The 12304-nt window shown below is 40.3% G+C and overlaps 1 protein-coding gene across 7 annotated transcripts in view; it reads right to left on the bottom strand.

Annotated features, from left to right (window-relative positions):
* Window positions 1-12304, bottom strand: part of gramd1ba (GRAM domain containing 1Ba) — a 689080-nt gene that overhangs the window by 304359 nt on the left and 372417 nt on the right. For 6 of the 7 annotated variants that reach the window (XM_080214716.1, XM_080214711.1, XM_080214713.1 and 3 more), the window contains exon 2: window positions 10073-10150. Coding sequence is in view for 5 of the 7 variants with exons in the window: in XM_080214711.1 (XP_080070837.1) it covers window positions 10073-10150 (78 nt within the window). In the remaining 2 variants the exon portion in view is untranslated. Of the gene's footprint in view, window positions 1-10072; window positions 10151-12304 lie in introns of those variants that run through there. The other variant, XM_080214723.1, reaches the window with a different exon arrangement.

Here is a 12304-nt window from a genome sequence, read left to right as displayed (position 1 = left end):
AGTCAGAGGCTGTGAATTCTGCGGCAACTCACTTCCTGACTTCCCAAAATCTGTCCACCATCTTTAAGGGACACGTCTGGAGTGTGATGGAATACTCTCCAATTGCCCGGGTGACTGCAGCTCTAACGTCAGTCAAAAAGTTCAACATCATCCAAGACAAAACAACATCCATTCACCACCTTAAACATTCATTCCCTCCACCACTGATTCAGTGGCAACAATGTGTACTATCTAGATACAGTGCAGTTCCAATGCTCCTTCGACAGTACCTTCCAGACAGTGGTCGCTGCCACAAGGACAGCAGCTACATGGAAAAACTATGACTCAAAACCCTATTTGCCATTCCTTTACTGTCACTGGAGTTCCCTTCGTAACATCACAGTTGGTGTTCCTACAACACATGGACTGAAGTTCAAGAAAATGGCTCACCATCACTTCTCAAGTTGAATTTAGGGATGGGCAATAAATAGCGGCCTAGCCAGCAACACCACATTCTGTGAAAGAACAAAGCCCATCACTACCTAATCAAAGACCCAGAGTCTCCTGAGACACTGGTGTTCAGACATGTTGAGAAAGTTTAGTATCCATTTGTACACCCTGTGTTGCAGATATGATCTCCTTCAGCTTATTCCCTCTCTCATAAGAACATAAGAAATAGGAGCAGGAGTAGGCCATCTAGCCCTTCGAGCCTGCCCTGCCATTCAATAAGATCATGGCTGATCTGAAGTGGCTCAGTTCCACTTTCCCGCTTTCTCCCCATAACCCTTGCGTACCAAAAACCTATCTACCCGCGTCTTAAATATATTTAGCGAGGTGCCTCCACCACTTCAACGGGCAGACAATTCCAGAGATTCACCACCCTTTGAGTGAAGAAGTTCCTCCTCAATTCTGTTTTAAACTGCACCCCCCCCCCCCTTATCTTGAGGCTGTGCCCTCTAGTCCTGCTGTCCTTTCTGAGCAGGAAGAACCTCTCCACCTCTACCCTATCCATCCCTTTCATCATCTTATAAGTCTCAATAAGATCCCCCCTCATCCTTCTAAACTCTAACGAGTACAAGCCCAGTCTATTCAGCCTTTCTTCATAGCTCAACCCCCTCAACTCCGGTATCAGCCTAGTGAACCTCCTCTGCACTCCCTCCAAGGACAAAATATCCTTGCGCAAGTGCAGCGACCAAAACTGCATTATCTTGTTACTATTTTTATAACGTCTACTCTTTTCATTTAATGCCTAGTTCTACTATGTTATTGGTACCTATGTGGGCCACAGGAACTGGATCGTCATCCTCCCACTACAAATTCTTCTGCAGCCCTGAGCTGATGCCCCAAACCTTGGCACCAGACAAACATCACAGCAATCTGGACTCAATCTTTTCTGCAGAAAACAGTGTCAAACTCACTGGTGACTGAGTTAGCACAGCTTTGTCAAGGGGAGGTCATATCTGACAGATCTGTTAGAGTTCTTTGAGGAGGTAACAAGGAATTTAGATAAAGGAGAATCAGTGTACATGATTTATTTAGATTTCCAGAAGGCCTTTGACAAGGTGCCACATAGGAAACTTAAATAAGTTAAGAGCTCACGGTGTTAAGGATAAGTTCCTGCCGTGGATAGAGGACTGGTTGACTGGTAGAAGGCAGAGAGTGGGGATAAAGGGGTCTTATTCAGGATGGCTGCCAGTGACTAGGAGCGTGTCTCAGGAATCGGTGCTGGGACCATAACTTTTCATAATATAAAGTAATGATTTGGAAGAAGGAACTGAAGGCACTGTTGCTAAGTTTGCAGATGATACAAAGATATGTAGAGGGACAGGTAATATTGAGGAAGCAGGAGGGGCTACAGAAGGACTTGGACAGGTTAGGAGAATGGGCTAAGAAGTGGCTGATGGAAAAATGTGAAGGAGGAATGGAGGCATAGACTATTTTCTAAATGGGAAAATGCTTAGGAAATCAGAAACACAAAGAAACTTGGGAGTCCTTGTTCAAAATTCTCTTAAGGTTAATGTGTAGGGTCAGTCAGCAGTTAGGAAGAACATAAGAAATAGGAGCAGGAGTAGGCCAACTAGCCCTTCGAGCCTGCCCCGCCATTCAATAAGATCATGGCTGATCTGTCGTGGCTCAGTTCCACATTCCCGCCCTCTCCCCATAACCCTTAATCCCCTCTCTTATCAAAAACCCATCAACCCGCGTCTTAAAAATATTTAGCAAGGTAGCCTCCACCACTTCAACGGGCAGAGAATTCCAGAGATTCACCACCCTTCGAGTGAAGAAGTTCCTCCTCAACTCTGTTCTAAACCGCCCCCCCTTTATCTTGAGGCTGTGCCCCCTAGTCCTGCTATCCTTTCTGAGTGGGAAGAGTCTCTCCACCTCTATCCTATCCATCCCATTCATCATCTTATACATCTCAATGAGATCTCCCCTCATTCTTCTAAACTCTAACGAGTACAAGCCTAATTTATTCAGCCTCTCCTCATAGCTCAACCCCCTCAACTCCGGCATCAGCCTAGTAAACCTCCTCTGCACTCCCTCCAAGGCCAAAATATCCTTGCGTAAGTACGGCGCCCAAAACTGCACACAGTACTCCAGCTGCGGCCTCACCAATGCCCTATACAGCCGCAGCAAGACCTCCCTACTTTTATATTCAATCCCCCTCGCGATGAAGGCCAGCATCCCATTCGCCTTCCTGACCACCTGCTGCACCTGCAAGCTGGGTTTTTGAGACTCATGCACAAGGACCCCGAGGTCCCTCTGCACCGTCGCCTGCTGCAGTTTTTCTCCACGTAAGTAATAATCCTTCCTACCATTATTCCTACCAAAGTGGACCACCTCGCACTTGCCAACATTAAAATCCATTTGCCATTTCCTGGCCCATTCGCCCAGCCTATCTAGATCCTTCTGTAGACTCTCCCCACCCTCTGCACAATTTGCCGTTCCACCAATCTTGGTGTCAACAGCAAATTTCGACACCCTACACTCGGTTCCCTCCTCCAGATCATCTATATAAATGGTAAATAGCTGAGGCCCCAGCACCGGCCCCTGGGGCACTCCACTAGTCACCATCCACCAATCCGAATAGCACCCATTGACCCCCACTCTCTGCCTCCTATTTGACAACCAGTCCTCTATCCACGCTAACACCCTACCCCCAACTCCATGCCCCCTGACCTTCTGCAATAACCTCTTGTGAGGTACCTTGTCAAACGCCTTCTGAAAATCAAGAAAGACCACATCCACCGGCTCTCCTCTATCCACCGCCCTAGACACATCCTCATAGAACTCCAGTAAATTTGTCACACACGGCTTTCCTTTAACGAAACCGTGCTGCGTCTGCTCTATCAAGCGGTTCCCCTCAAGATGCCTCGCTATTTCCTCCTTGATGACGGATTCTAACATTTTACCTACAACAGACGTTAAACTAACAGGCCTATAATTCCCCGCCTTTTGCCTGGCACCCTTCTTAAACAACGGCGTAACATTAGCCGTTTTCCAATCTTCCGGCACTTCCCCGGAATCCAGCGACGTCTGGAAAATAACCACCAAGGCATCCACTATCACCTCCGCCATTTCTTTCAGGACCCTCGGATGCATTCCATCCAGTCCTGGGGACTTGTCCACAATCAGCCCCTCCAGTCTGTCGAGCACCACCTCTCTAGTAACAGTAATGTCATCGAGACCCTCCAGTCCTACCACCTTTCCATCTCTAACATCCGGCAAATTATTCACGTCCTCCTCCGTGAAGACTGAAACAAAAAAGTTATTCTCTCCTGTGCAGCAGTAGATTTTTGAGGAGCCAGATTTTGCTGCTCTAGCTGATGCTATGTTGCTCATCATCTTAGTCCTCATCTGGCAAAAGTAAACCAGCATAAGTAACACCCATGTTTATTCAATAGATCAGAGCTCTAAATCTGTGAAAACAACCTCTCAGCACATCTACTGTGTATAAATTCACACAATCTGACAAGAAAACAGTTGTGGGGTTTCAAATATGTATGGCATCTTTCCCAGTCTCTTCAGCTTTCAACTGACATTGTATCCTTGTAGTGCTTTCAGTTGCAACTTCCAGGAAGCCTGGGTAATCAATGGACCACAAATGAATTCCAAAGCCAGATTACTATCACTGTAGTTGACCGAATATCATATCAAAATTGACAATCTGCCTCTTCTGAAGGGAGTGCCTCACAGGCAGCCTAAATATGGAAGGTGATGGGTTGGAGCCAGCTTCCTGATGCACTATAGATTTAGACGCTTTTTGTTCTCCGCCCAGTCCCAAACCAACATGCATCTCAGTATTTATTTGCTGCAAGGGTGCTTCTTCTTTAATCATTAATATAACTTCATAATATTTGGCACAAGTGGCCAAAAAAACCCAGCAAAATCTATGTTTGGAATAATATCCCTTTTCCAAGAGTAGAACTATCAGCTTACCAGGTTTTCTGTCAGTTTATTTTCTCAAGTATGGGTATAACCATTTATCTTGATTTTTTTCCTTTTTAACAGTATCTGATGGAAAGCATTGGGAGCTAGAATCACCAGAATTAGCTTATCCTTAGTTAATGGGGGACAGATTTCATGTAACTGTATTTGGCATTTTTTCCTGAACTATGCTCAACTTTCTTCTTCATGGTTGGCTCACAGATTGGTATTACATGATACCATAATAATCAGTCTTATTGGAAATTATTTGTCACGTTGCCAAAAGAAATACATTTGCCTAACCTTTAAGTTGATACTGGCACACATCTGAGAAACTTAATATAGAAAGAGTACTACTACCAAAACAGCAGAGAGCCCACATCCTGCTGCAGTATGGTTATAACATGCTGGTGTTTCAGAAGTAACTTAGTTAGCCTGGGACATACAGATAACCTCAAGTTTCACTCCTCCTTCACCATCTTCCTGAACAATGTTAACACATTATTGTAGAACTGAAAATTTGGGTTTGAAACTCGACATTCTGAGAACAAGCTTTTTATTAAGTTAGTTACCAAGCATTTAAAATGAACAAAGTTGCAGCTACCTAGCTCTAGAATTATTATTACAGAAGGATTAGGAAAGCTACATAATCACTGCATCAACCATTAACAATAAGAATTTAACTCCATGCTGTAGCTCTAATATAGATCTGAACTCCTAAGAACTAACTTCTTGAAAATGATCAAACACTATCGGTGAAATGCACAGAGTTCAAATTAATTTGGACATTGGATAAATAACAGAGGATATCCAAATAGGCTTACATCTAAAACATTGTGATAAGGGATCGATTGGAACATTTCTATTTTTCCCTCTTGCTATTCACCATCTATTTTCCAATAATGTATATGAATCACTGGATAATAAAACAAACTAAAATATTGGTCTCATTACAATTATCCAAAGCCCAAGATAACCATCAGACCCAGAAGGTACTGATAGGAAAAAGAAGGTAGTTTGCAGAGATTTATATTTGCCTCAGTAAACATTAGAAATAAGATAGAATTTTAAGTGAGTTTAAGTTGATGTTTTTGTACCTGGAAGGACAAAACCTATGCTGGACAAAAGATGTTTGACTGTGTGCAGGTTGGTTTCAATTCTAACTGTGGTTTTAGTGTACTTACAGAGGATTACGATATGAAAAATAAATAGAAGTAGCAACTATTGTTCAGCCAACAGGGGCTTTTAAGGTGAGAAGGCTTTTAAGTTTTAGGTTTTAGTTGGAGACAGGACATGGGGGGGTAAACATCTCTCAATTTTGCCAGGAAACAGATGGGAAAGCACAAGGGAGCTGCATAGTGACAGGCTTCCAAAAAACCAGATACAGTACAGAAAACTGGGAAATTGGAACACAAAGAATGTTTGAAAAGTACTGAAGTTAAGAAAACAGAGACTAAGGTATTGCTCAGAAGAATTCAGGGAGCATAAGAACATAAGAAGTAGGAGGAGGAGTATGCCATCTAGTCCTTCGAGCCTGCCCCACCATTCAATAAGATCATGGCTGATCTGAAGTAGATCAGTTCCACTTTCCCGCTTTCTCCCCATAATCCTTAATTCCCTTGTCTATCAGAAATCTATCTACCCGTGACTTAAATATAGCCTCCACCACTTCAATGGGCAGAGAATTTCAGAGATTCACCAGCCTTTGAGTGAAGAAGTTCCTCCTCAACTCTGTTCTAAACTGCGCCCCCTCCCCCTTTATTTTGAGGCTGTGCCCTCTCGTTCTGGCTTCCTTTCTAAGCAGAAAGAATCTCTCTACCTCTACCTTATCTAGGCCCTTCATTATCTCATATGTCTCTGTAAGATCCCCCCTCAGCCTTCTAAACTCCCAACGAGTACAGGCCCAGTCTATTTAATCTCTCCTCACAAGCTAACCCCCTCATCTCCAGTATCAGCCTGGTGAACCTTCTCTGTGCTCCCTCCAAGGCCAATATATCCTTTCGCAAATAAGGGGACCAAAATTGCACACAGTACTCCAGTTGCGGCCTCACCAGTGCCTTGTACAGTTGCAGCAAGACCTCCCCGCTTTTATATTCTATGCTCCTCACGATGAAGGCCAACATTTCTTTCGCCTTCTTGATCACCTGCTGCACCTGCAGACTGAGCTTTTGCGATTCGTGCACAAGGACCCCCAGGTCCCTCTGCACAGTAGCATGCTGCAGCTTTTCACCCTTTAAATAATATTCCCTCCTACTATTATTTCTTCCAAAGTGGATAACCTCACATTTGCTAACGTTATACTCCATCTGCCAGGTCCTCACCCAATCACTCAGCCTATTCAGATCTCTCTGCAGACTTTCCGCGTCCTCCATGCAATTCGCTTTTCAAGCAAGGTAAACTGACTGGTCTAGTTAAAGGGACAGCTGCAGATCTAAGATCCAACTTCAGAGGCGAATCAAAAGTCTGATGCCATCTTAATATACCGTGGGAATTGACAGTTCAAGCAATTGTAAACAGTCTGTACAACAGTCAAGACAAATAAATGCTAATAGGGAAGTGGTAAAATTGGGATACTGGATTCATTGTTAAAAGTGGAGCAGAAGCATTGCTTAAAAAAGTAATTTGGAAAATCTGGACTGGATTTCATCCACTAATGGAAGCATTATTGTTAAAGAAGATTTTAAAGCGTGTTTTTTGGGGGTGGAGTCTGGAAACTGTCTTCCAATTGGGCACTTTACAGTTTTCCAGACTGAACAGTGAATTCAACAACTTCAGACCATGAACTCTCCCTCCACGTTCAGCCCATTTCTGTCCATTTTGTTTCATCCTGTTTCTTCTTTTCATCTATTCATCCACTTTTATCATACTTCTTTTTCACTCCCATTTTACACTTCTCCATTCTTGCTCTGTCTTACCCCCCCATACTCTCCCAGTTTCTTTTCAGGCCAGCTGCCTGAACCATATGTACCTCTGTTCAACAATTCATACATTCTGATCACTTGATGAACACTTCTAGCACCTCTCTCAGCTCAGCCTTTTTCATCCTCATTTACATTCCCTTTGTCCTATTACAGGGTTCCACTCGCACAATATAAAACTTCATGATTTTCTTTGCTCTGACAAAGGCTCGAAACATTGGCTTTTTTCTCTCTCCACAGATGCTGGGAGACCTGCTGAGATTTTCCAGCATTTTCAATCTACTGAACTGCCCACCTCAGCCATGTTACTTTGGGCATCGTTTTCTAGTATCTGAAACTCTCTCATATTCAGGATTACTTTTTTTTTTAGCCATGTCATCAGTCCTTTTCTTTAATCTAATATTATGCTTCAAGTTTCAGTTGGTCAGAGATGGATCATTTTTCCCATGGAACTTTTATTAATTAATTGAATGCAAATGTGTGCAGAATTTCAAAATATTTCTTCAAATGTTTGCTTTGTTCATCTACTAGCACAATTTTTAATCAAATTCCCTAATCGATTTCAGCCAGTTCACTCCTCATCTCTATGCAATTGATTTTATTCAGGTTCAATATTCTCAGCACCATTGGCATCACTAGTATTTCTACTGCAAAATTTGGCCCTTTTTTTCTAATTGAGGAAGTGTTTATATCAAACCTTACATAATCATTACCAGAAGGACTCAGGCTTGCTGCATCATTAATAAATTTGTTTATGAAAATTGAATCATAAACTTTGATTTGCATACTTTGATTCCATTATCTCTTTATGGACAGGTGACAAAACACAGGCACCTGCTGCTGCTTTATGACTGTGTAGTGAAATTTGAGCCCCTGTGAGTCAGCTTCCGAATCCATAAGTTCATTTCCTAAATTAAAGTATGTGTGTGTACTTTGCCTGTCACTCTTGAATTTCAAAGGGATATTAAGAGGTGAATTTCAAAGGGACATTAAGAGGTGACAAGGAACCTTTACAGCTTTAAAGGTTACATAGGTAAAGAGGGAAAGCTATATTACATTTTATTGAGCCAAATTAGAGACAAAATAGGAAAACAAGAAAGATTTTTATATTTGAGAAGCTACGGTCAAAGCGGTGTTTGAGATAAAATGGAAAAAAAGTATTTAAAGAAAGACGCTTAGCTGAGTTGTACATAGCTGTGTGGAAAAATTCAGAAATGAGATGTGTGTGCTGAGGTGGTTTGACAGTTTAAATTTGATGCGGTCACCCAGTTTCATGCCACAAAAAATCTTTGTTTTCAGGAAGCAGTTTGTTTCTGAACCTTCTTTTCCGTTTTCCACACATTTGGGTGAAAGTCTTTACAGTGTCCTTCATTAAACTGACAACAGTTATTGGCTTAGGGTAGTAATACTGAAGTTTTATGGTTATAAATCTAAGGAGTTGCTGCCAAGAAGATAGTTTACTTGTGTATTATTGACTGAGTTAGGGTTGTCCTCTAAGAATATTTAGTTGTGTAAGTTTAATCTTATGCACTTAAGTTTTTTTTCAATAAGTAGATTATTTTTTTAAATCCTAAAAATATTATTGGAATTCTATGCTTTTGGGGTCAGTAGCTCTCCTTCCTTTCTGAGTACAAAAAAGGGTTATGATCAGTAAGACAGGCTTTCCTTTTAGATGTGGCTTGTTCAGCAATAACATTTGCTGTGGTAGTAACACAAATATATAAACCTACTGTAAAATTACATTCACCAACCAGTTAGGGATGAGGCTCTTCCTAATTGTGTTAACTAAAAACAGCAGAACTGACAAGTATTCAAATATAGTGTATTTATCTTTCTCACCTGATTTGATACTGTTTTCAGGTACCTGATACATTTGTTGTTTTGGTTTTATTTGTAGTCCAATTTTTTGACCATATTAAAAGGTACAGGTTACTCCTTTTTGAATGTATCTTGCCTCAATGCAACTTAAGAATGGAAATTCAAAGTAAACTTATAAAAACTCTATTCATTCAACAAAGATTAGCTGCAGCACTGCATACTGACAACTCACTAAAGGAATGCTGCAATATTCATTTCTTAAGAATGTACCATTTGAGAATACTAAGGTTTTTTAAGAAAATAAAGTCCCTACTAAGAATAAATCAAACATTTCTCTTGACATTCAAAGATGATGCTTGAATTTATATACAGATACTGTGGATACCAAGATTTCGACTATTCAAACACTGCCCTCAAGAACAGTAACTGAGTAAGTGAATGAATCATGTTTGCTTCATAAAGAGCTATTTCTCCGAGGTATTGACAAATGCAGCTATCGGAAAATGATGTCAGTGAGCACACAAGGCTCAGTGTGCTTAAATTGAGTTATTATTCTTGAACAAGAGGGGAAGACATTGGTGTAGCGGTATCATCATTGGGCTAGTAATCCAGGGACCCAAGGTCCCTCAGGACCTGGGTTCAAATCCCACCATGACAGATGGTGAAATTTGAGATAAATAAAAATCTGGAATTAAAAGTTTAATAAATACTGTCAATTTTTATAAAAACCCATCTGATTCAAGGGGGGGAAATCTGCTGTCTTTACCTGGTCTGGCCTACATGTGACTCCAGATCCACAGCAATGTGGTTGACCCTCTGAAGTTTCTAGCAAGTCATTCAAGTCAAGGGGCAATTAAGGATGGCAATAAATGCTGGCCCGGCCAGGACACTCACATCCCATGAATAAATAAAATAAAACTTGCATTTACCTTTCCTCTCGTATGTATGGAGTCAGGAACCGAGAAGAATCATCTTCATGGCTGCTTTGTTGACTGCTCTGCTGGCTACTGAAAAGTGAAAAAGAATTATTATTAGATTAGAGATACTAAGGGTACTTTGAAACTTAGTATTATTAATGTTTTCTTCATCAAACTTGGTTTTGCCCTCAGTATTTGGCATAGCTGCTGACTGTCTTTCTCCCCATTGTCACATTTAAGCACTCCCCACCCACCCTAACCCCAAACACTTCCTCAGAAAAATAATTCATAGGCAATTTTGCTTCCTTATTTTCCTTAGAATGGTCAAAAACGGTAATGCACTCATCGAAGTAACATCAGAAATAAAAACTATTTATACCTGTCATCTATATCCTAAAACTAAATAACTGCATTGTTAACTAACTTATTCATAATTACATACTTGCTTTCATAAATGAATCATTAATCCCTAGGGCCTGGTAATACCAAAATCTACTTTAGTGGAAATCTTTGTTTTAATATAATCATTTGATTATTAATCAAATTGAGAGCTAGCTTATATTGGTGCAGATGTTCTTGGTGCCTGAACAATCTGACTGTGAGCACTAAGATTTTGCAGTAAGAATAACATCAAGGCTATCGATCAACGTTCGTTGTTTATTAGGCAGAAGCTGGACCTGCACAGTTGAACACAGAAATCAGGAAACTACTGTCCAGGTTGCCCTGTTCATCCAAAACCTTCACTTTACTATGTTTCAATGGCTTGTATACAAAAGGAACTAATCTACAGTTAAAATATAACACTAACTATATGCAATCTTAGCACGTTTCTATTGCATTACATTACAATTTGCTCAATCTAAACCACAATCCAACTTGATTTGGCCAACTGGAAACATGATTGCATCTAGCATAACCAATGTTTCAATTTTCAGCAGATTTGATGCTAAGGTCTTTTATATAAAACTAACTAAACAGCTGTGAATTCATGCTTACTTATGACATGGCATCTTCAGTAATCTGCATAAAATATTGCTGGTGCAAGGACGGTCACTAAAATTTTCCACTAGGTGTCAGTATTGACCATGAACAAGTTTCCTATGCATAATAGAATTTACCCTTTCTGATTTATTTAAATAAAAGTACATTTGATTTTATATTATATTTGTCAGGTATTGTAACTGCTGGAAATAACTGAGTAAAACCTTATTTTGGAGCAAATAAGGTTTTACTTTGACCGAATAAATAAATTTTACATTCTCCATCCACACTCCGCCTAGTCCTGATTAAGTACACTCAGTAATCATAAGCATATTCTCCTCTGGACAGAATTGCAACTGTGTCAAAAGAGCAAAATCCTCTTATAGTGATAAGTGCTTCAGTGATCAGTTCCCCATAATGGTCAAAATCTGCTTTGAATAATTACAATTGTTCTGTTGTGACTATTACAATCAATTTGTAGTAATTGGTACATTTTGGTTGTGTTCAGCACTTTAACAATTTCCCATTGTTAAAAGAAAATTGCCTCAGTTGTAACATTACTAATCTGCACCATCTAGACCGTGAATGAGTAATAATATTCCTAATGGGCCACTAATTATCTTTAACTTGATATAACTGTCAACAATTTTGAGGATGCCTCATTGACTACAAATGTAGTGTTGCCTTCTGTTCAACAGCTGAGCATCGCTCCACTCGATGTTGATTTTGGATTGAGAACAATAAATGTAAGAAAATAAGACCATTAAGAAGCAAAGATTAAAAACACTCAGTCGATCAGGGAGCAATTCTGCAGAAGGGAGCAGGACAGCTAACAACAGTGGATGGTGTCAGCCACAGACTGCAATGTTAACAATGTGGTTTACGAACCAAATTCAAAGTTGACAATTTGGGAAGAGTTGGTTTTTGGTGCAGGAGGGGGAAGGAGGCATTCCTTTTTTGTTTTGCAGTGGTTTGCACAAACTTAAGGTAGGATTTAAAATTTTGTTTAGTGTTTTAAACAGTGCAAGATGGTGTGTGGGGGAAAAAAACTTTAAAATAGACTAAAGGATAATTTCCTTTAAAAACAAAGATAAAGAATGAAGATACCCAAACTGCATTTCAAGAAGCATTAAATTTTCCAGTAGCATTTATTTGGTTTGGACTAAATAATTCCCAAACCCAAAGACATCACAAGACAGCAGGTTAACGTTTGGTTGGTGAATATTACTTCTCATTTGCTTTCATATGGGTAAAGTATTTTTT

The sequence above is a fragment of the Carcharhinus amblyrhynchos genome, chromosome 29 (genome assembly GCF_965287045.1).
Source record: "Carcharhinus amblyrhynchos chromosome 29, sCarAmb.v2.hapA, whole genome shotgun sequence".
NCBI lineage: Eukaryota > Metazoa > Chordata > Chondrichthyes > Carcharhiniformes > Carcharhinidae > Carcharhinus > Carcharhinus amblyrhynchos.
The sequence above is the reverse complement of the archived record's forward strand: the minus strand, read 5'-3'. Positions and strand labels throughout refer to the sequence as shown.